Source organism: Trichosurus vulpecula, chromosome 7 (assembly GCF_011100635.1).
Source record: "Trichosurus vulpecula isolate mTriVul1 chromosome 7, mTriVul1.pri, whole genome shotgun sequence".
Classification (NCBI taxonomy): domain Eukaryota; kingdom Metazoa; phylum Chordata; class Mammalia; order Diprotodontia; family Phalangeridae; genus Trichosurus; species Trichosurus vulpecula.
The window spans coordinates 122,672,899-122,695,204 of record NC_050579.1 but is presented as its reverse complement, the minus strand read 5'-3'; the positions used below and the strand labels follow the sequence as shown (position 1 = coordinate 122,695,204).

The following is a 22,306-nucleotide window of genomic DNA, read 5'->3' as shown; positions in this document are numbered from 1 at the left end:
ATGAAACACAGCCCCATGCATCTAATAAGTACGCAAAGAGTTTGTGTCAATGGGCTTATTAAAAAACATTACCTAATACCAATTGAATAAAATATATTTTGAATTTATTTGCAAGACCGCACATATATAACCTTTATCAAATTGCTTGCCTTCTCAATGAGGGAGGTTGGGAGAGGATTTAGAACTCAAAATTGTAAAAACAAACAGGTTAAAATTGTTTTTATATGTAATTTGGAAAAAACATTTTAAATTTAAAAAATATTTTGGACTCATTGAGGAAAATCTGTTTATAAAAACTAATCTTTTTCTTGAGTGATTTATTTTATCATAGTTGAATTCATCTGCCTGTATGTGCATGCCTTGAAACAATATAGAGATATAACAAATACACTAAGTTTCTAAAACTAGTCTTCCATTTGGACGTGTAGTCCCCATTCCTCCATGAATTGCACAAGATAGGTTTCATTTCCTGGGGGTGATCTGTTGGGCACTTGTGCATCATAAAGTTTTGACAAAAGTCCCTCATTTGGATAGCCATCATAGTCAGAGTGCCCGCCTCCTTTGTCATCTACCACATGTTCACAATCAGATAGGGATGGTATACATAGTCTCCCTGTTTGGGGATCCCAATCTACTAGTGTCCTTGACTCCTCTTCTTCCTCTTGTTTCTTTTTTGTCTCCATGTCTTCCTGTGTTCCCTGTTGGAGATTTCTTAGCTGTGGATTGTATGAACAAAGTAATGCTTCCTGGTCAAAATTTACTAAAGTAGTCTCTGACTCAAGCATTAGTTTGCCCTGAAAGGGTGTTCCCTCTTGCAAGTTAATCTCCTGATCCTGATAATCTGTACCAGAGTCACTAGGTCTCACATCAAACTCATATTCTATGATGGGTTCATTCTTTGTTCTTGAAGTACAAAGTAATCCTTGTTGAGCTGGAGAAAGGCAGTGTAAAGTTTCCTCATTGTCACAAAAAAACCCCATTGCCTTTGACGCATAACCCAAGTGCTTCACTTCCGGTTCCTCCTGCTGGCTCTTGCCCTCCATATTCTCAGCAATGCTCAGGTCAGAAATGTCACCGACTTTTTCCATTAAACTCAGATCCTTTGAGGAAGTTTTGGCATCTTCTACAATACTGAAGGTAATAAAGTTAACTACTACTTTTTCAGCAGGTGCAAGAAGTCTTTGGTCATATCCAGTTCTATAAATCAATACCTGAAAAGGGGAATGGAACAGTTAAAAAAAAAAAAACCAAAAACCTTTTTAAAATTTAAAATGGACATTTATTTAAAAGAAACCTGAATTGGAAGTCTGGTTTCATTAGGTCCCTTTTTTAAAAGATCAACTCTTTCCCAACTCTGGCAGTGGTAATCATGACCTAAATAAATGATACCTCAAAGTCCCACTGCCATTTAGATTAAAAGTCTCAGGCTTTCTTAGAAATAGCATGGATGAAGTGGTCACAGAATGTGACAAAACCAGGGGAAAATCTCATCAGCTGGAATGTTCCCCTCAGCTTATTCGATGCATCTGGACCCACAATCTCACCTCTGAACAACAATTATCATGACTTATTTATGTGAATGAACACACAAACAAGATTTAACAACAGAAGAGCAGCATTGCTCTCTATCCATTCAAAACCATGGCCAGAGGCCATTGGAACAATTCTTTTCTTTTTTGGGGGGAGCTTTTCACTAATATTAACCCCTTAATCTTCCTCAAAATCCCAAGGAAGCGTACAGTCTTCTAAAGAGGAGGAATCTGAAATACAAAAAAGGGTACTCACTCATCAGTTAGCCAATGTGGCCTCATGCTCATTTTTAACTAAATAATTATGCATTCTTCCCTTATTTCACAAAGACAATGAAAATAAAACCAAAAAATAGGAATTTTAGTTAACCTTAAATTATCCATGTCAGTGCCTCTGTGGGTTACTTATAAAGGAAGCCTATTAATTAGCAGCCAATCTGTAATTGTTGCTATCCCTGTGTCAGGGGTGGGACTCAAACCCAGGTCTTCCTGGCTCTGAGGTAAGCTCTCTGTCCACTATGCCAAGTTGCCTCTTGACAAAGTGATTGCCATTTTATTTGGTGTCATTGGATAATAGGAACTTACCAAGTTGGTTGGTTGTTTCTCTTTGCCAATATGTACATATCTGTACATGGAGCAGCCTATTACTAAAAAAACAAAGGCTGTAACAGAAATGGGCAAAATATAACAAAGGATGATTTTTACTTTCAACTCTGAAGTTTGATCTGTCAAGAAAAACAAAAAAAAATGAGTGGGGGTAGAGTAGAAAGAAAACTAAATTGGGAATTTGGATACCTGGGTTCTAACACTGATCTGTAGTAGAAAGCACTGGATTTTGAGTTGGTGGAACTGATGGACCTGAACCTCGGTCTCTTCACTTTATGATGCTTAAGTGACAAAATATATGTAAAAGCATTTTTAACTGTAAGACACTCATGCATTTAAGTTATAAGAATGATAGTATGCCTACTCAGACCATCACCTCCACCTCTCTTTCCCTCTAACTAGTAAACTTGATTTCTCCTCTAGGTTTCTCTGCTCTAATAGTTGACCTTTTGCCTTATATTTTTTTGTGGTGTAACTCCATGCCATTTCATGGCCTTTTCCATGCCATGTCAACTCATGTGTTCTACTGTCTCCACCCCTGTCTAAGTCCCCTTCACGTCTTGTTTTTTTTCCCCATTAGACCATAAGCTCCTTGAGGGCAGGGGCTGTCTCGCTTGCTTATTTTTATATCCCTAGCACTTAGCACAGAACTTCGACTAAATAAATGCTTATCCATCTGTCTGTCTATTAATCTATCTAGAAAATTTAGAGCTAGACAGGTGGTAGGAGATCATCTAATCTAATCATACTTAATCATGAAGGATTCAAGGCCCAGGGAGGTTATTACTGATTTCAAAAATATAAGACAGAAGAGGATTACAAATATTCAAGGACTCAAATGAAAGGCTTCTGAAAGACATAATAGGTAGCTTAGCATCCCTAATATAATGGACAAAGGGCAGAGCTATAACTAATACCTGAGGTTACATAATTACCCTTCTTCCCTTTGTCAGGAATATATTAGGTAGCCTTGAATTGATGACATATGAGGATTGATTGAAGGAATTAGGCATGTTGGCATGGTAGACAGAGCACCAGGCCTGGAGTCAGTTCAAATCCAGCCTCAGACACTTACTAGTGTGACCCTGGGCAAGTCACTTGACCCTGTCAGCCTCAGTTTTCTAATCTGTCAAATGAGCTGGAGAAGGAAGTGGCAGAGCACTCCAGTATCTTTGCCAAGAAAACCCCAAATGGGATCGTGAAGAGTCAGACATGACTGGAACAACCTGGAAAAGAGAAGACTCATGTGGACATGACACCTCCTCCAGTGTTTGAAGAACTATTTCATGGAGGAGGGATTAGACTTGCTCTCTTTGGCCCCAGATGGCAGAACCAGGAAAAAAGGGTAAGTTGCAAGGAGGAAAATCTAGGCTCAACGTCAGGAAAAACTTGCTGACAGCTAGGACTGAACCAAAGTGGAATGAGTGGCCTCGGGAGGCAATGGGGTTCCACTCCTTGGAGGCCTTTGAGCAGAAACTAGACGACCATCTGTCTGGTATGTGATAGCAGAGATTCCTTTTGTGTGGGGCTAGATGTCCACTGAGGTCCCTTCCAAATCTAAAATTCTGTGATTCTCCAAGGACTTACGGTCCATATGAACACTTAGGACACTTTTCACGGAATCTGATCTCTATTTCTGCCATTTGCTTAAATGATTTCCAATGGCAATTCATTGGTAACATTTGACCACAACCTAAGCTGTTAATAAACAAGTCACCATCTCATTAAATAAGACAATTTCTTCAATCTGGTTTATTTTTTGGGCAGGGGCGACTTGATTGGCACTTTGGTTTATCTAACAGAGGGGGAAGCCAGGTGGCATAATGGATAGAATGCTAGGCCTGAAGTCAGGAAGACTCATCTTCCTGAGTTCAAATCTGGCCTCAGACACTAGCTGTGTGATTCTGGGCAGGTTGCTTAACTCTGTTTGCCTCAGTTTTCTCATCTCTCAAATGAACTGGAAAAGGAAATGGCAAACCACTCCAGTATCTTTGCCAAGAAACCCCCACACAGGGTCATGAGGAGTTGAACATGACTGAGCGGCAGTAACAACAACACTCTGACAGATGGTGTATTATTCTTAACTTTACAGAAAGGTGCCACGAAGTTTCTGGAACAGAATATCCACTAGTATATGTTCCTTTCTTTTCCCCTGTAATACATTTTACTTTGAAATTGGGATGGGGTGAGGAATTGTGTTCACATTATGGGTCCTATAACCCTGGGAAGATAGCAACGAAGGATTTAAACACTTGCCTAAATTAGTGCATTTGTGAGAGATCAGAGAGGTGATGGGATGAATTTTAACATGATCAAAGCAGTTTTTCCTTTCCTTTCAAGTTTCTGTTTCGGGACTTAATAACTCTCAGATTAAGGAAGAAGGACAAGGCACATGCTGCACCACTTGTAACATCTGTTGTTCCAGTATCTCTCACAGATGAATTTGAGGTTTTGTACAACCTGGTGATCACAATTTAAAGTCAGCTGTTCCCAGGGAGAGGCAAGAAGGAAAGAAAAAAAGAGAGGTGCTTGTAATTTAAACTTTTATCTTCTTGGTGAAATCCAAGAACATTTGGCTTTATGTGAAATGTGTTCCCCAGCATTTATTCTACCTACTGCTTTGATATGGACTGACACCCAATGCCGCTTCATCCAGAAAGCCCTTTCTGATCCCCTTGTTTTGTAATTCTTGATTCAATTATCATATAATGTTGTGTATTAAATTACTTGTGTTATTGTCTATCCCCTGATTGAATAACAAGCTCCTTGTGGGCAGGAACAAGTCAGATCTAAGTTGTGTATGTTTCTCAGTTACTCAGAGTATTCTGAACACAATAATTACTTAATATGTATTTTCCATAGTATCTTATCTATTGTTAAATTCCAAGGAATCACTTATGACAGTAGTACATATAGCTTAAAGGTAAGGGGGAAAAGAATCTATGTAAGTGAATGCTTTTATTTATTTTCTTCTCAAAATAGGAGGTAGGGCAGAATATATGAAGTGGGAAAATAGTTAAAGAAATATGGTGCGTATTTTTTTAAAAAAACATTTGCCTCCATCCATAGTGAGATAATATGGTACAATGCTGGATTTAGAACCAGAGGACATGAGTTCAAAGCTTGGCTCTGCTGCTTCTACCTCTGTGACCCTGGAAAAGTCACTGAACCTTTCAGTGTCTCGGTATTCTCATCTGTAAAATGAAGGGGTTAAGCTAATTGTCTTCTGTGGTCTTTTCCAGCTTTAAATCTAGAATCCCATAATTCTATGACTTGAGTTAAAATTGTGCCATTTGCTACCTGTGTGTCTTTGAACAAGTTAATTGCTTTCTACCTCAGTTTCCTCATTTGAAAAATGAGTGTTCAACTACCTGGCCTCAAAGGGTCAGTTTGGCTCTTTCTTCTAACACTGTGAACTTAAGAACTAGAAGGAACAAGGGAAATAGGAGGCTGAAGGGAGAAAAAAATGGGGGGCATGCTAGAGAGAAGTTACCAAACACTTTAATGGTATATCTTTTAGAGAGAAACCTGAAAATGTGATCCAGAGTATGAAACTTTAGGGAAAGAAACAGAAACAGACAGACTCACACAATTCCGAGATGGCAGGGGAACATTACACTGCCAGTCAGAGATACTGCCTAAGAGAGTCATTTGGAGAGAAGCCTAAATAAAAGACATCATGACTCTTCCTTTAGCTTAGAGGAACAGGTCAGGACAGTGGTTTGTCGGTGAGAGAGATTCAGGGAATAAGTGCAAAGATTCTTGGGTAATGTGGGAAATGCATCACAGGATTTTATGGTTGCTCTAGGCAACTTGTTAAGACATAAGTTGTAGAGAAGGTGCTGATGACCTGAACTGCTAGGGGGAGTTTCTTCACCAGGGAGTTCCCTATAACAGTGAAATCAGAGATCCGTTTCCTATCACTATCTGTTTTCTGCTTGAAAGCACCCTTTTAGATTAGACAGTAACTAGAGCAAAGAATAATGGTTGCTATGTTCTAGGTAATTACCACTTTTGCCTCTCAGAGGATCATATGATCATAGACACAGAACTAGAAGCAATCTCAGAAGCCACGTAGTCTAACTTCTTCATTTTACAGCTGAGGAAACTGAGGCACAGGTAGATGGAGTGATTTGCCCAAAGTCCCACAGGTAAAAAGCGAAAGATGAAGGACTTGTACTTAGTGTCAGAGGTGGGTTTGATCTCATGTGTCCTCACTCCAGAGACTGTGTTGTTTCCCCTATACCCTGCCGATCTTTTGCTTAGATAAGGCGGTCACATAATTTGACTTCCTTTTGATTTTATCAGGTTTCCTTCTTCACATGCCAAGAGATTTTTTTTTACATACCTTTCAAGGTAGTGATGCATTGGTTTTCTGAAGGCTTAGTCTTTAGCAGTGGTCCTGGGACGTAGGCTTGCACACTGACACAATAGAGAGTATCTGATTCCAGCTGGGGAAACTCCAAGGTATGATTTGTGACAAATTTGTACCACTAGAAGAGGAGATTGCAAATGTGATGTTTAGAGGTCAACCTCATAGACAGCATGCTGTAGTAGCTAGAAAGCTGCACTTGGATTTAGGAAGACCTGAGTTCAAATCACTCCTCAGATATTTATTTACTAGCTTTGTGACCACAGGTAAGTCACGTAACTTCTCTGAATCTCAATTTTCCTCATCAGTAAAATGAGGATCATAAGACCTGTGGTAAGAATCTCACGGGCTTGAGACACTTACTAGCTATGTGACCATGGGCAGGTCTCAGTTTTGTCATTTGTAAAATGGGAATAATTCCTGTCATAATTACCTCATGGGGTTGTTCATGAGGATTAAATGAGATCATAATTGTACAACACTTAATGCAGTGCCTGAAACATTTGCTTTTCAATTGTGTCCAACGCTTCATGACCCCATTTAGAATTTTCTTGGCAAAGATACTGGAATGGTTTGCCATTTTCTTTTCCAGCTCATTTTACATATGAGGAAAGTGAGGTAAACAAGGTTAAGTGACTTGCCCAGAATCACACAGCTAGTAAGTGTCTGAGGCCAGATTTGAACTCAGGAAGGCAAGTCTTCTTAGCTCCAGGCCCAGCCCTCTATTCAGTCTGGAACACAGTAAGCACGATATAAATGTTAGCTATTATTACCAAATGACATAATGTCTATAAGATCATTTGTGAGTTTTGAAACATTATGTAACTGTCAGCTATTACTATTTTCAAAGATTGTTCTCATTTTTTTCATCTTATATTTGATTGAGATAAAACAGAAATGGTCCAGGGACAGGTCACTATCTTATCATGGTTCTTTTGTATTGAATGTTTAGAGGACCATTATGCTGGTGGATGAAACAATGATTTTTTGTAATTGAATAAGGGATAATGATGATGATTCATAGCCAAATACGACTCCAGAAAAGAAAAGCAATAAAAGAATAAGAAATAATAAAATTCCTCGTCACCATAAGCTCTTGAGGAAAGAAAAAGATGATACCACCTTCCTACCATCATTTCCTTTAAATATGGTTTCCATGTATCATGCAAATGATAATGAACCGAGTGATTCTTATCCAAATCTGTCTTGTTGATTCTTGCCAACATTTTTTAGCCTTGGGTGTGAGGAACCAATGGGCATTACACAAAGAAGATAGGTCCACATACTTCATAACTATGATTGCTACACATGACTCCATTAGCAAGGTCTTGCCATGTCAACGGGGAGTTTCTCTGGAGAAGATCAGGAGTCATCTTGCAAGCCAACTCTGGAGTCACTTTCACCCCATCCTTTATGTGCTTTTTTAAAAAAAAATGCTACATACTTAAGAATCAAATTTTAAAAAAGAAAGAAACAATACGTGAAATTCAAAAAATTTATATTTGGAAATGCAAAGTGCCTATCTACACACACACGTACACAAGTGACAAAGTTACCTACAAGAATTAGGTTGCATGTAATGCAAACATCATCTGCCATTGCTTCATCTTCTCTCTGAATTTACCTTTTTGTTTGCTTTGGTGTTGTAGATTGATACATTATATTTCAGAGTGGGGTAGATTTGGTGCATGGATACAGAAGTGTCTTCTGCATTTTTCTTCCACTTCTCAGGGGCCGTCAGAACAACTGAAATTGATTTCTCACCAGGAGTCAAAGCAACCACTGGGGGGCCAATTTGTGCTAGATGGACAGAAAAACAGGTTAATCTAATTGCTGAAGGTAATGCTACACTGAAAGCTTGATAAAACTGCATGGTACACAATCGTATCGTAGAATCACAGAGGCGATCGCCAGACCCTTTCTGCCATTTGGGTTAAATAACCTGTCATGTACAGGATAGGAAGTGAACCCACGCTGTTTCACTTTCTGTGCTCTCACAAAGCTGTAACGTTGGAAGGGAAAAATTACTACTGCATAAACCCTGAATTTCAGACTGGTAAAAGAATAAGTCTCTGTGTTTTGTATTTAGACAACACTTTTCTAAAACGGCTTTAGGAACCTCAGTAAATGTTTAATTGATAATCATTCAAGATCATGAAAAATCCTCACGAGCACTCTTTATGGAACACTAGTTACTTAAGTTTTACAGTATTCTTATGGTCAAAAGGGTAGAAAACAAGTAAAAGGAGCCTGATTTTACAGGTGGAGAAACTGAGATACAGAGAAATAGAGAAGTTTACTGAAGACCTCGGGATATGAGCGAAAGAACTATGACCAGGGTTTGGGGCATCACAGAGACAAGTGGGTGGGTTGAAGCGTAATTGGGAGGCTCCTCTGGGCCACTGGCATGGAGAATCTTATATCCCTGGAAATAAGAGACAGGAAGTTTAGGGTAGGGAAGAATCCAAATACTTATTAAGCACCTGCCTTCTAGGGATGTGAGGATCAGGTGAACTAATAATTGTGTAAAGCTCTTAGCACAGTGCCTGACAACGAGCAAGTACTATATCACTGTTAACTATTATGTTATTTTTTTAAAGCAGAATCTGCTTCAGATTTTGAATTTGACCTAGAAGGAGAATAATTTTTGCTAGTCAGTAAAGAGGGATGAATGGGAGATAGGCTGTTATCTGTACTGCTTATGGGAAGACTCAACAAGTTTAATGACTATGATACTTTGGTCCAGACTTGAAAATAAATATGGAGATTTTATAAGTCTTTTATTTTAAATTTTTTTTTGCCTACAATGCCTGTGCTAAAGGAGAAATAAAGGTAAAATAAGCATCCTTTTCAATTGATTCATAAAGAATTTTAATTCTTCAGAGACTAGTTTTCCATGACTTGAAGTCACTGGAAGACTACTGGCCCTTTATTTCAGAGAGAAGCATTGAGTCACTAAAAGCTCTATGTAATTTCCCAAGAGCAATTCAGTCTGTCTTTATCTCCTGTTTAATTCTGGGCCTTCTCATTGTCTTATCTTTAGTGTTCATTCAAGATGTGGGTACTGATGGACCAGCTCCATGGATTGTTCATATGTATAACAAAGACTGGACAAAAGGCATTCTTCATCCACTTGGTTTTTCCCATGTGGATAGTTAGACTGAAATTTGGGAGCGTTATTCTAAATCTCATTTAAGAAATTTTGCAATGTTCCAGCACAACATCATTTCCAAAGACAAAGAAGTATGTCGGGGACCACAGCTTTTATCAGGAATCCCTCTTCAATTTGGAAGTTTTGCTAAGGGCCACCTAAAGGGACATGGAGAGGTGTGTGATGGGCATGGATAGTCTGCAGCATGGGACCAATAAGGAATTGCATAAAAGAAGTAGCAAAAAGCAATGGTTTAAAGCTTAAAGGGAAACTGGATCCCTGTAGGATGTATATTGATTTAGAAAAACCATAAACTGACATTATCTATTTTGTATTGCATTTTTATTTATTTTCTTAAACATTTCCCAATCACAATTCAATCTGATTTGGGCAATACTCAGATTGTGGCAGCCTGTACAGGGGAGAGTTTGACACCTTTATCATAAAGGATGTTATCAGAGAGAGGTACGCATGACTTGAAAAAGAGGGCTGGTCATGTATGAAGTGTGAGAGATAATTGATTAATGTTTGCATTCTCTACTGGAATTTATGCAATGGCAGGAGATTTAGGGATGGGCTAAGTGTGGTACAGGGAGAGATTTTGAATCAGAGTACCTGAGTTCAAAACCTGTTGCTCCCTGTGTGACCTCAGACAAATAATTTATCCTCTGTAATCCTTACTGATTTCCTTACTTATAAAATAGAGGGATTGGATTTGATAGACTTTAAGGTCCCTTCCAGGGCAGCTAGGAGGCACAGTGGAGAGAGCATTGGTCTTGGAATCAGGGAGACTCATCTTCATAAGTTCAAATCTGGCCTCAGACATATACAATTAGCTGTGTGACCTTGGGCAAGTCACTTAACCTTGTTTGCCTCGGTTTCTTCATCTGTAAAATGAGCTGGAGAAGGAAATGGCAAATCACTCCAGTGTCTTTGCCAAGAAAACCCCAAATGAGGTCACAAAGAGTTGGACATGACTGAACAAGGGCTTAGTTGAAGGTCCCTTCCAGCTCTCATTCTATGATCCTATGATAGTGGGCCACCCTCTCTGTGGAGTGTTTATAAGCAGATACGGACAACAGCCATAAAGAACGAGAAAGCCTAGATGAGTTGTGATCCGCATTGCTGAAGGGAGTATCCATACTGATAATATCACAGATTCGTCAAAGTATCCAAGATTAGAATTTTAGGAATAGCAGGGCCTTAAAACATTTCAAGTGCAATCCTTTCATCTTACAAATGAGAATCTGAGGCCTAAAAACGTTAAAAAGTGATTTGTCTAAGGTAGAGGTGGGCAACCAGGTGGCCTTCTAAGTACTTGGGTGTGGCCTTTGGATTTGTTCTGTGAAGTCTGGGTTCGGTCAAAAGGCTACACTTGAAGACCTAGAGGAAAACATGTGGCCTCAAGGCTGCAGGTTCCCACCCCTGGCAAGGTTACACAGTAAGTGTGTGGGAGGTGCAGAACTAGAACCCACATCTCCTGACACCTAGTATTCAATGACCTCATTTTTCTATAAGGCTGATTTTTCTTTTTTAAGCACCAATAGATCAAAGTAGAGAAATAAAAAGGTGGGTACCCTGAAAATAATTGCTTCCCCATTCTGTTTACAACCTCTGATTATTTAACTATGTTACTTACTTTCTAACCAAGGATTAAATCGTTCTGTCTCTGCCCATTTGGAACACTGTTTTCCCCAGATGGCCTTAACTCTCCCATAGTATTGCTCTTCATGGTCATAAGTCTCATAGGAGAGATCACAGGAGGTCCTGTTGATACTTCTGCATTCTGATTTATTCAGCCATCTCTTTTGGCCATATCTGTACAAAGACAAAGAGGTGTATGATGAACCCTGAATGTTCATTGTTCATTCCAATCAAAACAGTCATAACCTAAAACTGACTGAAAGTTAGGACATTCTTTCCAGTAAAAAAAATATAAAAAAAATGCTCTAAGTCACTATTGATTAAAGAAATGCGAATTAAAGCAACTCTGAGGTACCACCTCACACCTATCAGATTGGCTAATATGACAGAAAAGGAAAATGATAAATGTTGGGGAAGATGTGAGAAAATTGGGACACTGATGCACGTTGGTGGAGTTGTGACCTGATCCAACCATTCTGGAGAACAATTTGGAAATGTGCCCAAAGGACAACCAAACAGTGCATACTCTTTGATCCAGCAATACCACTACAAGGTCTGTATCCCAAAGAGATAGCAAAGGGAAAAGGACCTACATGTATAAAAATATTTATGGCAGCTCTTTTTGTGGTGGCAAAGAATTGGAAATTGAGGGAATGCCCATCAGTTGGGAATGGCTGAACAAGTTGTGGCATATGAATATAATAGAATACTATTGTGCTATAAGAAATGATGGATTTCAGAATGGTGGATTGGTGGAAATTGGTGGAAATTGGTGGAAATGGTGGATTTCAGAAAAAACCTGGAAAGACTTGCATGAATTGATGCTGAGGGTAGTGAACAGAACCAGGAGAATATTGTACACAGTAATGGTTAACAATGTGAAATGATTAACTATGATTGACTTAGCTCTTCTCAGTAATACAATGATCCAAGACAATTCCAAAAGACTCATGATGGAAAATGCTATCCACATCCAGAGAAAGAACTACTAAATCTGAATGCAGATTGAAGTATATTATTTTCACTTTTGTGTGTGTGTATGCGTATGTGTGTGTGCGTGTATGTGTATGTGTGCATGTGCATGTGTGTGGCTTTTCCCTTTTGTTCTGTTTCTTCTACATCATTACTAATGTAAAAATAAGTTTCCATGATTGCACATGTGTAACCTGTATCAGATTGCTTGCCATCTTGTGGAGGGAGGAAGGAAAGGAGGAAAGGAGGAAGGGAGGAAGAAAAATTTGGAATTCAAAATCTTTCAAAACTGAATGTTGAAAACCATCTTTACATGTAATTAGAAAAAATAAAATACTACTTACAAAAACAAAACAAAACAAAGCAAAAACTCAAAGGTGTCTGTCATGGAGACAAAGGAGAAAGCCACTTTTCCTGCCAGCATTTTCTTCATTTGCTGTCAGGTGAATGAGTCAGTGTTTTTGTCATTCCTTTCCTCTTCTGGGAATTATCATTTGGATGGTACAAATTTCTTTCTTTCTTTCTTTCTTTCTTTTTTATTCTTTAAATTTATTTATTTAACATATTTGGTTTTCAGCATTGATTTTCACAACAGTTTGAATTACAAATTTTCTCCCCATTTCTACCCTCCCCCCCACTCCAAGATGGCATATATTCTGGTTGCCCTGTTCCCCAGTCAGCCCTCCCCTCTATCACCCCCCTCCCCTCTCATCCCCTTTTCCCTTCCTTTCTTGTAGGGCAAGATAAATTTCTACACCCCATTGCTTGTGTATCTTATTTTTTGGTTGCATGCAAAAACTTTTTTTTTTGTTTTTGAACATCTGTTTTTAAAACTTTGAGTTCCAAATTCTCTCCCCTCTTCCCTTCCCACCCACCCTCCCTAAGAAGTCGAGCACTTCAACCTAGGCCACGCATGTATCATTATGGATAACCCTTCCACAATACTCATGTTGTGAAAGGCTAACTACATTTTGCTCCTTCCCAACCCATCCCACTTTATTGAATTTTCTTCCTTAACCCTGTCCCCTTTCCAAAGTGTTTGTTTTGATTACCTCCACCCCCATCTGCCCTCCCCTCCATCATCCCCCCCCCTTTTATTTTTTTTTTATCTTCCTCCCTCTTCTTTCCTGTGGGGTAAGATACCCAACTGAGTATGTATGGTATTCCCTCCTCAGGCCAAATCTGATGAGAGCAAGGTTCACTCATTCCCCCCTCACCTGCCCTCTCCCCTCCTCCCACAGAACTGCTTCCTCTTGCCACCTTTATGCGAGATAATCAACCCCATTCTATCTCTCCCTATCTCCCTCTCTCAGTATGTTGCTCTCTCATCCCTTAATTTCATTTTATTTCTTTTAGATAGCTTCCTTTCCTCTTCAACTCACCCTGTGTCTGCTCTCTCTCTTTTACATATATATATATGCATATATATATGTATATATATATGTATATATATAAACACACATATATACACATACACACGCATACATACTAGATACATACATACATACACATTCACTTATATATATATACATAAACATATACATACATATATGCATATTCCCTCCAACTACCCTAATACTGAGGTCTCATGAATCATACACATCATCTTTCCATGTAGGAATGTAAACAAAACAGTTCAACTTTAGTAAGTCCCTTGCAATTTCCGTTTCTTGATTACCATTTCATGCTTCTCTTGATTCTTGTGTTTGAAAGTCAAATTTTCTATTCATCTCTGGTCTTTTCACTGAGAAAGCTTGAAAGTCCTCTATTTTATTGAAAATCCATATTTTGCCTTGGATGGATGGTACAAATTTCTTAATGTTCTTGGACTACAGTATGAGTCTTACATATTGTGTGATCTAATTATGCAGTAATGACATATGCCAGTATGTATATGGCAGTCACTTGGATGGTATAAGAAAGGGTAGTCTCATCCTAGTCCTGGACAATTATTGTTGCTGACTTAATTATTCTATATCTTGACCATTTTGTATAATTTTAAACCTGTTTGACATCAAAAAAATCCAATAGAAATTCATTGCCAGAGTCCACCAAAATTATTTTGAAACTAATAATAATAAGGTTTTTTACACCTATTATCTTCCTAATTATGCTGCGTGAGGTAGGATGGATAAAGACTATTATTTCCACTGAATAGACTGAGAAACCAAAAGCTCTTTAAAGGGAGACAGAGATGGAAATAATAATAACTTTGAGGTTTCTTCACACCTGCTACAATGTCTTACCCAATAAACCGAATCATTAATGAGAGGTCAAGAACTGTGAAATTAGAATTTCATTTAGCTATAGATGGTAGGAATTCTGTTTAATAATTGAGCGCTCATTTCTTCCACTCATTATATTGTGCTGTCACAGCAGGCAGCTCAATTAAACTCAATTAGTGTTCATGGAACACCTAGTATGCTTTTCAAATTGTAAGCTACTTAAGGGCGGGGACTGTCTTTTGCCTCTTTCTGTATCCCCAGTTTTTGGCACCGTGTCTGACATAGGAGACACTTAAATGTTTATTGATTGATTCATGGATCGACTGGATTTTCTTATTTCCCTCAAGTTGGGCGTGCAGGTACTATTCGCAGGTCTATTTCCATTTTGATTAGCAAGGGATCTTTGATCAGCTTTGTTTCTGAAGTGGACTGGTTCTTTCTTCTTTAGGCAACTCTGTGGACCCCTGCTCCTGGGGACTTGCCATGTTGATGCTAGACTTAGTTTAAACACCTGAGCTGCAGAGTCTAATGAAGCTCAGAATTCCCAAGGCCCATGAACTTCAGCCATCTTGGATCACTACTGATTAGGGATTATTTTTATAATTATATATTATAATTAGATTAGGGATTACAGGATTGTGTCACAATGCCTAGAAACACCTACTTTGTCTAAGGCTCTGCCGCGTGCTAGGGATACAAAGATGAAGCCAGATACAGTTTCTGTGCTCAAGGAATAGGGCCTTTGCAAGAGCTGTTCTAATGCAGAAAGTACACTCTTTCTTCACCTCTGCCTCTTAGAATCCCTAATTCCCTTCAAGGCTCAGCTCAAGGCCTTTCCTGATCCTCCCAGGTCCTAGTGTCCTAACTCCCCAAGTTGCCATTTATTCATGTTGTATATATTAGGTACTGTATATATTTATACATGTACATTTGTCTCCCCCCGCCCCATCCAGAATGTAAATCCTTATGGGCAAGAAGCATTTCATTTCTGGCCTTGTATCTCTAGTGCCCTGCACAGTGCCTGGCACATAGTAAACATTTAGCAAAGACTTGTTGACTGACTGGTTGATTGAAGGGAGTTTATAATCTAGTGGTAAGAGTTGGGGTGGGGAAACAAGAGCATAGGTAAGCATAATAGAAAGTTATAATGTGAGTGCATTCTATTCAGGCAAGTTTCTCTTGCCCGTCATAGTTGACTCTCCTATGCACTGATATTTAGCAATCCATGAATGAGCACAAGTGCATAGGAAATTGTGGCAAAGTGCAAAGAGCCCTGGGTCTGGAGTCAAGGGACCTGCCAGAATCTTTTGACACTTTGGTGACCTGGGCAAACATAAAAAATAAGGTGATTGGACTAGATGTTCTTTGGATTCTCTTCCAGTTGTTGTTCTAAAATCCCCTGAAATTCAAATAGCCACCCTGTGATAGACAGAAGAAACCTTTCTATACAGACACTTGGTATAATATATAGCTCTTATCTATATTAAAGCTAGACAAATCATCCCATAAATCCCTTCTGTCAAATGCCTCACACTATACAGAAAGAGGATTTTCTTTATCATTTTGTCCATTCTAAAAGTACAGGTAACTGAATTTGTGCAATTGAGATTTGACTTTTATAATATAGTAATTATAAAGTGCAGCTAGGTGGCTCACTGGATAGGCCTGGAGTCAAGGAAGACTCATCTTCCTGAGTTCAAATATGGTCTCAGACATTTACTAGTCTGCCTGGTCAAATCACTTTGCCCTGTTTGCTCATCTGTCAAATGAGCTGGAGAAGGAAATGGCAAACCACTCTAGTATGTTTGCCAAGAAAATCCCAAATGGGGTCATGAAGAGTTGAGCATGGCTGAATAAAAACAATTGTAAAGGCAATAGTAATTATACCAAAATACTGCAAGGTAAGAACAATTATGGAGAAAACATGGGCTTAACACTTGAGGACAGAGTTGGCATCACTCTGCTGTGGGAAACTAGGCTTTTTGGCAAATAGATTTATATATACTTTTAGTAGAAATAGATTTCAAGTATGAATTTTGCAAAAGTATACAGTCACTTGTGTTAAAGTTACCTGGTCATCCAAGACATAACAGTGAACGTCTGATCCCATTGACCAATAGGGATTCTTAACCTTTTGGTGTTGGAATCTTTTGGCAGTCTAGTGAAGCCAATGAGGCCTTTCTCAAAATAATGCTTTCAAATGCATAAAATAAAATACATAGGATTACAAAGAGAACCAATTATATTAAAATACAATTATCAAAATATTTTTTAAAAGTTAATAGATCCCAGGTTGATGACCTCTGCTCTAACCAAAATGACATATCTCTATTATCACTGCATGAATCCTAATGTGTCAAACATCAACGGCCAGAATCTGCAGGGATCGGGACAACCACAACATCTGACCAGGCATAGTTATGCAGTATTTCAGCCAACATGTCAGTAATAATGCTACATGTATAAAAAAACATTAGACTGTATCTGAGCCTGGGGTGGGAGTGGGGTGGGAACAGGGAAAGAGGAGGAAGAGGATTTTCATGGGGAGGGAACCTAACATAATGGAAAGAGCACTGGATTTGGCATCAGACTTGGAATCCCATCTCTGCTAACTACTACCTGGATGACCATAAGGAAGTCACTTTATCTCTTGGGAGCTTTGTAGAATGAGGGCCTTGGACTAGATCAAGCATCCTTATCTGGGGCCCATAGATAGATTTCAGGGCATCTATGAAACTGAAACTTTAAAATTTTTGATAAAAAGTATAATTGGTTTACTCTGCAATCTTATTTATTTTTATGCACTTAAAAACATTATTCTGAGAAGGGATCCATAGACTTCTCCAGACTGCCAATGGGGTCCATTATCATAACAAAGAGTAAGAATTCCTGGAATAAGAGATCTTTGAAGGCCCTTCTAGCTCCAAATACTGTGATCCCATGATTTGTTAGACGAAGTCCAAATGGAACTAATAACAGATTAAAGGAGAAATTTTAAGCTATGACTGCAAATACAATGCAGTATAGTATATAATGCTAAGCTTCTCCAGTTGTATTATCGGGAAGGGTATTTCTTAAGTAGTAAAAAGCTAATTATCTTCTAACTCAGTTTAATTTCATCTCTGTTTATGTGAAATTGTGAAGGTACCTATAGGGAATAGGTTAAATTTTTAAAAATATTTAATTTATTTATTTTCCAGTTTTCAACATTCACTTCCATAAGTTTTAAATTTTCTCCCCCTTATTTTTCAAAAATAAATTCATTTTAATTGTTCAAAAAAAATTTTCTCCCCCTCCCTCCCTCCTTCTTCCCCAAGATGGCATGCAATCCGATATGGGCTCTACACATACATTTCTATTAAACACATTTTCACACTAGTCATGTTGTATAAAAGAATTATAACAAATGGGAGAAACTATGAGAAACAAAACAAAACAAAAGAGAAAAGAGCCTGCTTCGCTCTGCATTCAGACTCCATAGTTCTTTCTCTGGATGTGGATGGCATTTTCCATCATGAGTCCCTTGGAAAAGTTTTAGGTCCTTGCATTGCTGAGAAGGGGTAAGTCTATCAGAATCAGTCTTCACACACTGTAGCTGTTACTGTGTACAATGTTCTCCTGGTTCTGCTCACTTCACTCAGCAATAGGTTAAATCAATCTCATTTCTAATCACTGCATTAGCAGTAATTAACTAGCAACTTAGCAGACAATGAGAAACAGGAATTCTCATAGTTCAAATAATGTAGTTTTCCCCCCATTCTTATGAACTGGCTTTATGCTTTTATGTAATAATTCCCTCAGTTAGTAATGACCGCTCCTACCCCACCTACTCAGAGCAGAGTTCTAGACACCCATCATCATAGGCACTTATGAACTATTACTTTGTATTGTAGTTCATCGGGTATATGTTGTATCCCCCAATAGGCTGGCAGCTCCATCAGGTCAGGAGTCATGTCTTAGCTAAACTTAACCACACAGTCTCCTCTAGGGACTTATGATTAACAAATGGTGGTTCAACTGATTTGAATGGGAATGTAGCCTCACTGCTTGCAGGAGTCTGGTGACTTTGGGATGCCTTTTTGCCCAACTCTATTGTTGCTTGCCTTAAAATGTTTTCATATGGACTTGCAACATGCACAGACACATAAGTACTCCTTTATAGTAAAGAAATCTGCAAGTTTTTTTGTTGTTGTGCAATAAAAACTGTGTTTGCTTACATAAATCCTGTGTGGTTATGTTCTCCCCATTCCCAACCTTCCAATCACATTAACATCTAAGGATCAGAATAAGCCCTGTACCTCCACCTAAAGGAGAATTCTGAAGAGAATAGATACTGAGGAATATTCAAATATGAATGCAAGAACTCATTTTAAATGTCCAAATCACCAATTAAGAAATTTCTAAATCAATAAGAAAAGGTCAACTGGGTAGTGGTTCCATTTTAATCATAGGAGTATTATAAGCCTATATGTCTCTTCAATGTGCTCATTGATAAATGATGTTTTTGTTTATATATCACTGTCATTTTTGGATATCCCCTAACCTCCAAAGCTCTCCCTGGGAACAAGGAAAAGCATTAAGTAAAACTACCAACCCAGTGATCTTGGCTGACAGTGTGTATAACATTTTGTACTTGTATTCCCTCACCTCTACTACCCAAAGGAGGAGATGAATTTCTTCATCTCTTCATTGGTGCCAAGGCTGATCAATATCTTATTCAACAAGTTAGGAAGGGCTGATTTTGCTGCTCAGGATTTTGCACCAAATTTGTAGATCGTCTAAACGTTGTTAGCGTAAGAACCTTTGGAATTCCATTAAACTACTTTTGCCCATAAATAAGTTTCATACTGGGTGAATTGTCCTATTTGCTTGTGTAGGATGGAAATTTTGTCCATCCTTTTCCACTTAAATATTTGTCCCTTGACCAGGACCAATGCTGCTGCTTCTTTAATGAAAACAAACAACATTTTGTCACTTTAACTTAAAAATATTTTGTTGCTGTTTAGTCATTTTTGACTCTTGGTGACCCCATTTGGGGTTTTCTTGGCAAGGAGGGGTTTGCCATTTTCATCTTCAGCTCATTTCACAGATGGGGAACTGAGGCAAATAGGGTTAAATGACTTGCCCAGGGTCACACAGCTAGTAAGTGTCTGAGACTGGATTTGAACTCAGGAAGATTCCTGAATCCAGGCCCTGCTCTCTATCTACTGTGCCACCTAGCTGCCCTAACATAAAAATATATTAGAATTTAATGAACTAACTTTATTTGGCTTAAGAGCTATTATTTGATGCTATGAGAGTTTTCTCTTCGTTCATATCACGATAATCCTTGGTCAAAGATGGCAAAAAGGAAAAATCAAACAAATAGAAAACTTACATTAGATACTGCACAGTATAAACAACTTCAGCTCCTCTTAGACCCTCTGGTGAATTCCACTGTAGAACATTCTTCATGTTTACAGATGAGAAAGTGACATTGGTTGGTTTAGGTATACCAGTATTGATACAAGGTGCTGAAAAAGTAAAAAAAGGAAGCATTCATACAGAAAAGAAAAATATTTGTCACTTATTAAACTGGAGAGTGTGTGCTTAAAATACAAAACAGCAAAGTTCTATAACAACTTTAAAAAAACGACCACCTTGTTTTTATTAAAAGGGTATGATGATGGATGTTACAATATACACGCTACAATAGACAATCAGTGTGAAATAAGCGGATTTGTTCAAACGATTTGGTCTTGCCAAAATCATACTAGAGGATTTAATGAATCAATGGAATACACTGCAGATAATTAGCTACTATTTTAGTATAATAATGGAGGATTGGAGAAGCATTTAAATACCACATACCTAAATTATAAAAGAGGAAGAAGGACCATCTTGGAATGAAAAAACAAGTTTTAATTCCAACATGAAGGATGATACAATCCAATGAGAGGAAGAATTTAAATTTCATTTGTGATCAAAGCACTGAGTAATAGCATTACTGTGGGAAGAACATGTCCCGTCATGACTGCCCACATATCCTTCTTGACAAGAGGCTTGGAAATATCACAGTACAGGGAGTCAAAAAGTCTTCCAATGCAGCCATTGAAGGTGGTCTAGGGCTAGATAAACCCACTTGGTTCATGTATGCTAAAATTAGCACTAATAGCAACTGAAATTTACACAGAACTTTTGAGTTTGGAAAACCCTTTATATACATTATCTAATTATAGCCACACGATAGTCCCATGACGTAGGCAGTTTAAGTTTAAGTATTTTCATTCTTATTTTTATACAGGAAGAAACTGAGGTTTGGAGTATTTTTGTGACTTCTCCATAAGGGTTTGACTTTCATGCCTCATCTGGTATGGAGGTGCCCTGGGCTCTTGAAGGTGATGCCAGAGGACCATAAAGATCGTGGAATTAGAGCTGGAAGGGAGCTTAAAGGTCATCTAGTCTAACTCCCTCATTTTACGGATGAAGAAACTGAGGCCCGGAGAAGCTAACAACTAGCATTTATGTAGCGCTTAAAGATTTGGAAAGCATTTTACATATGTTATCTCATTTGATACTCACTGCAACTCTGTGAGGTAGTTAGTAATCTCTGACAGGTTCTATCATGCTAGAAAAATCTCTAGCATGGCCTCCAGCAACAGAACGAGACTGTTTTTCTTAGCTAATCCTAGCTGAGAGCAGAGCGCCTCATCATCTCTAAATACAGAGAGACCAGTAGACTGGCCACTTGGTTATTTCTTTGGTCACAGCAATCCACAAAGAAAAATACAAAATGGCCCCCATTCCTGTGGCAATTCTACAGTGACGGTGGAAGAGTGGCAGAAAAGGTAGCAAAGAATCACAACGTTTAGATGATCTACAAACTTTAGATTGGTTGTTGGTCTTATAAACATGAAATCCTTGGCCAATAATCAATGAGTAGATGAGGAGCAGTCATATTACTCTTGACATTTTCAATTATAAACAAAACCAAAGAAGTAAGAAAATTGCAGCTAAATAAAGGGATGGCTCACATCCCTGGAGAGACAAAGAAGGAAGTGGTGGAGCTGTTACTGCATGCCTAATGGCAATGAGAAGCATGATTTCAGGGCTTATTTGTACTCTTCATGATAAGCATTTGCAAAACAACCACCACGAGAGTAACTGTAGTTTATGTATCAATATTGGTTGAAGAGGTAGAGAAATTATCTGAAGAACTTGATAAGGTCCTCCATGCAAAACCAATAGGAACTGAAGCACCAGGGCATCCAGAGGGAGAGAGAGGAGGTGGTGGCATGTGCTGAGATAATAAAATCACCTCCAATATTTTGACCACCATCTTTACTCAGAACCCAATGGAGACAGCCCAGAATTTTGAACACAAGAGCCTTGGGAATGGTGGTATCTCCCAAACCACTAGCCCTGCCTCCAGTACAGCTCCCTGAAGCCATCCAGGGAATCATCTCTTAAACTACCTTACCATTTGCTTTTATCACTGCATTATAAGGACCATGGGCCTTTCCACCTAACTTGGTGCTGAAACCTCCTATATATTTTTTCCCCTGAATAGAAGTGAAATCCTTGAAAGCAAGGACTGTCTTGTTTTACTCTTTGTATTCCCAACACTTAGCTCAATACTTCATATGTAATAAATCCATTTTAATCAATGTTTTTGTCATAATTTTCCTTCCTTCCTTCCTTCCTTCCTTCCTTCCTTCCTTCCTTCCTTCCTTCCTTCCTTCCTTCCTTCCTTCATTCCTTCTTTCCTTCCTTCCTTTCTTCCTTCCTTCCTTCCTTCCTTCCTTCCTTCCTTCCTTCTTTTCCTTCC

General features: G+C 38.5%; 1 protein-coding gene across 1 annotated transcript in view; it reads right to left on the bottom strand.

The window, feature by feature from the left end:
* Window positions 1-239: 239 nt before the first annotated feature.
* Window positions 240-22,306, bottom strand: part of IL20RA (interleukin 20 receptor subunit alpha) — a 67,944-nt gene continuing 45,877 nt past the window's right edge. Inside the window, exons 2-7 of the mRNA XM_036767888.1 lie at window positions 19,877-20,012; window positions 11,298-11,476; window positions 8,132-8,307; window positions 6,484-6,628; window positions 2,115-2,254; window positions 240-1,211 (exon numbers count right to left, since the gene is read on the bottom strand). Coding sequence (XP_036623783.1) covers window positions 405-1,211; window positions 2,115-2,254; window positions 6,484-6,628; window positions 8,132-8,307; window positions 11,298-11,476; window positions 19,877-20,012 — 1,583 coding nt within the window. The 3' untranslated portion in view covers window positions 240-404. The remainder of the gene's footprint in view (window positions 1,212-2,114; window positions 2,255-6,483; window positions 6,629-8,131; window positions 8,308-11,297; window positions 11,477-19,876; window positions 20,013-22,306) is intronic.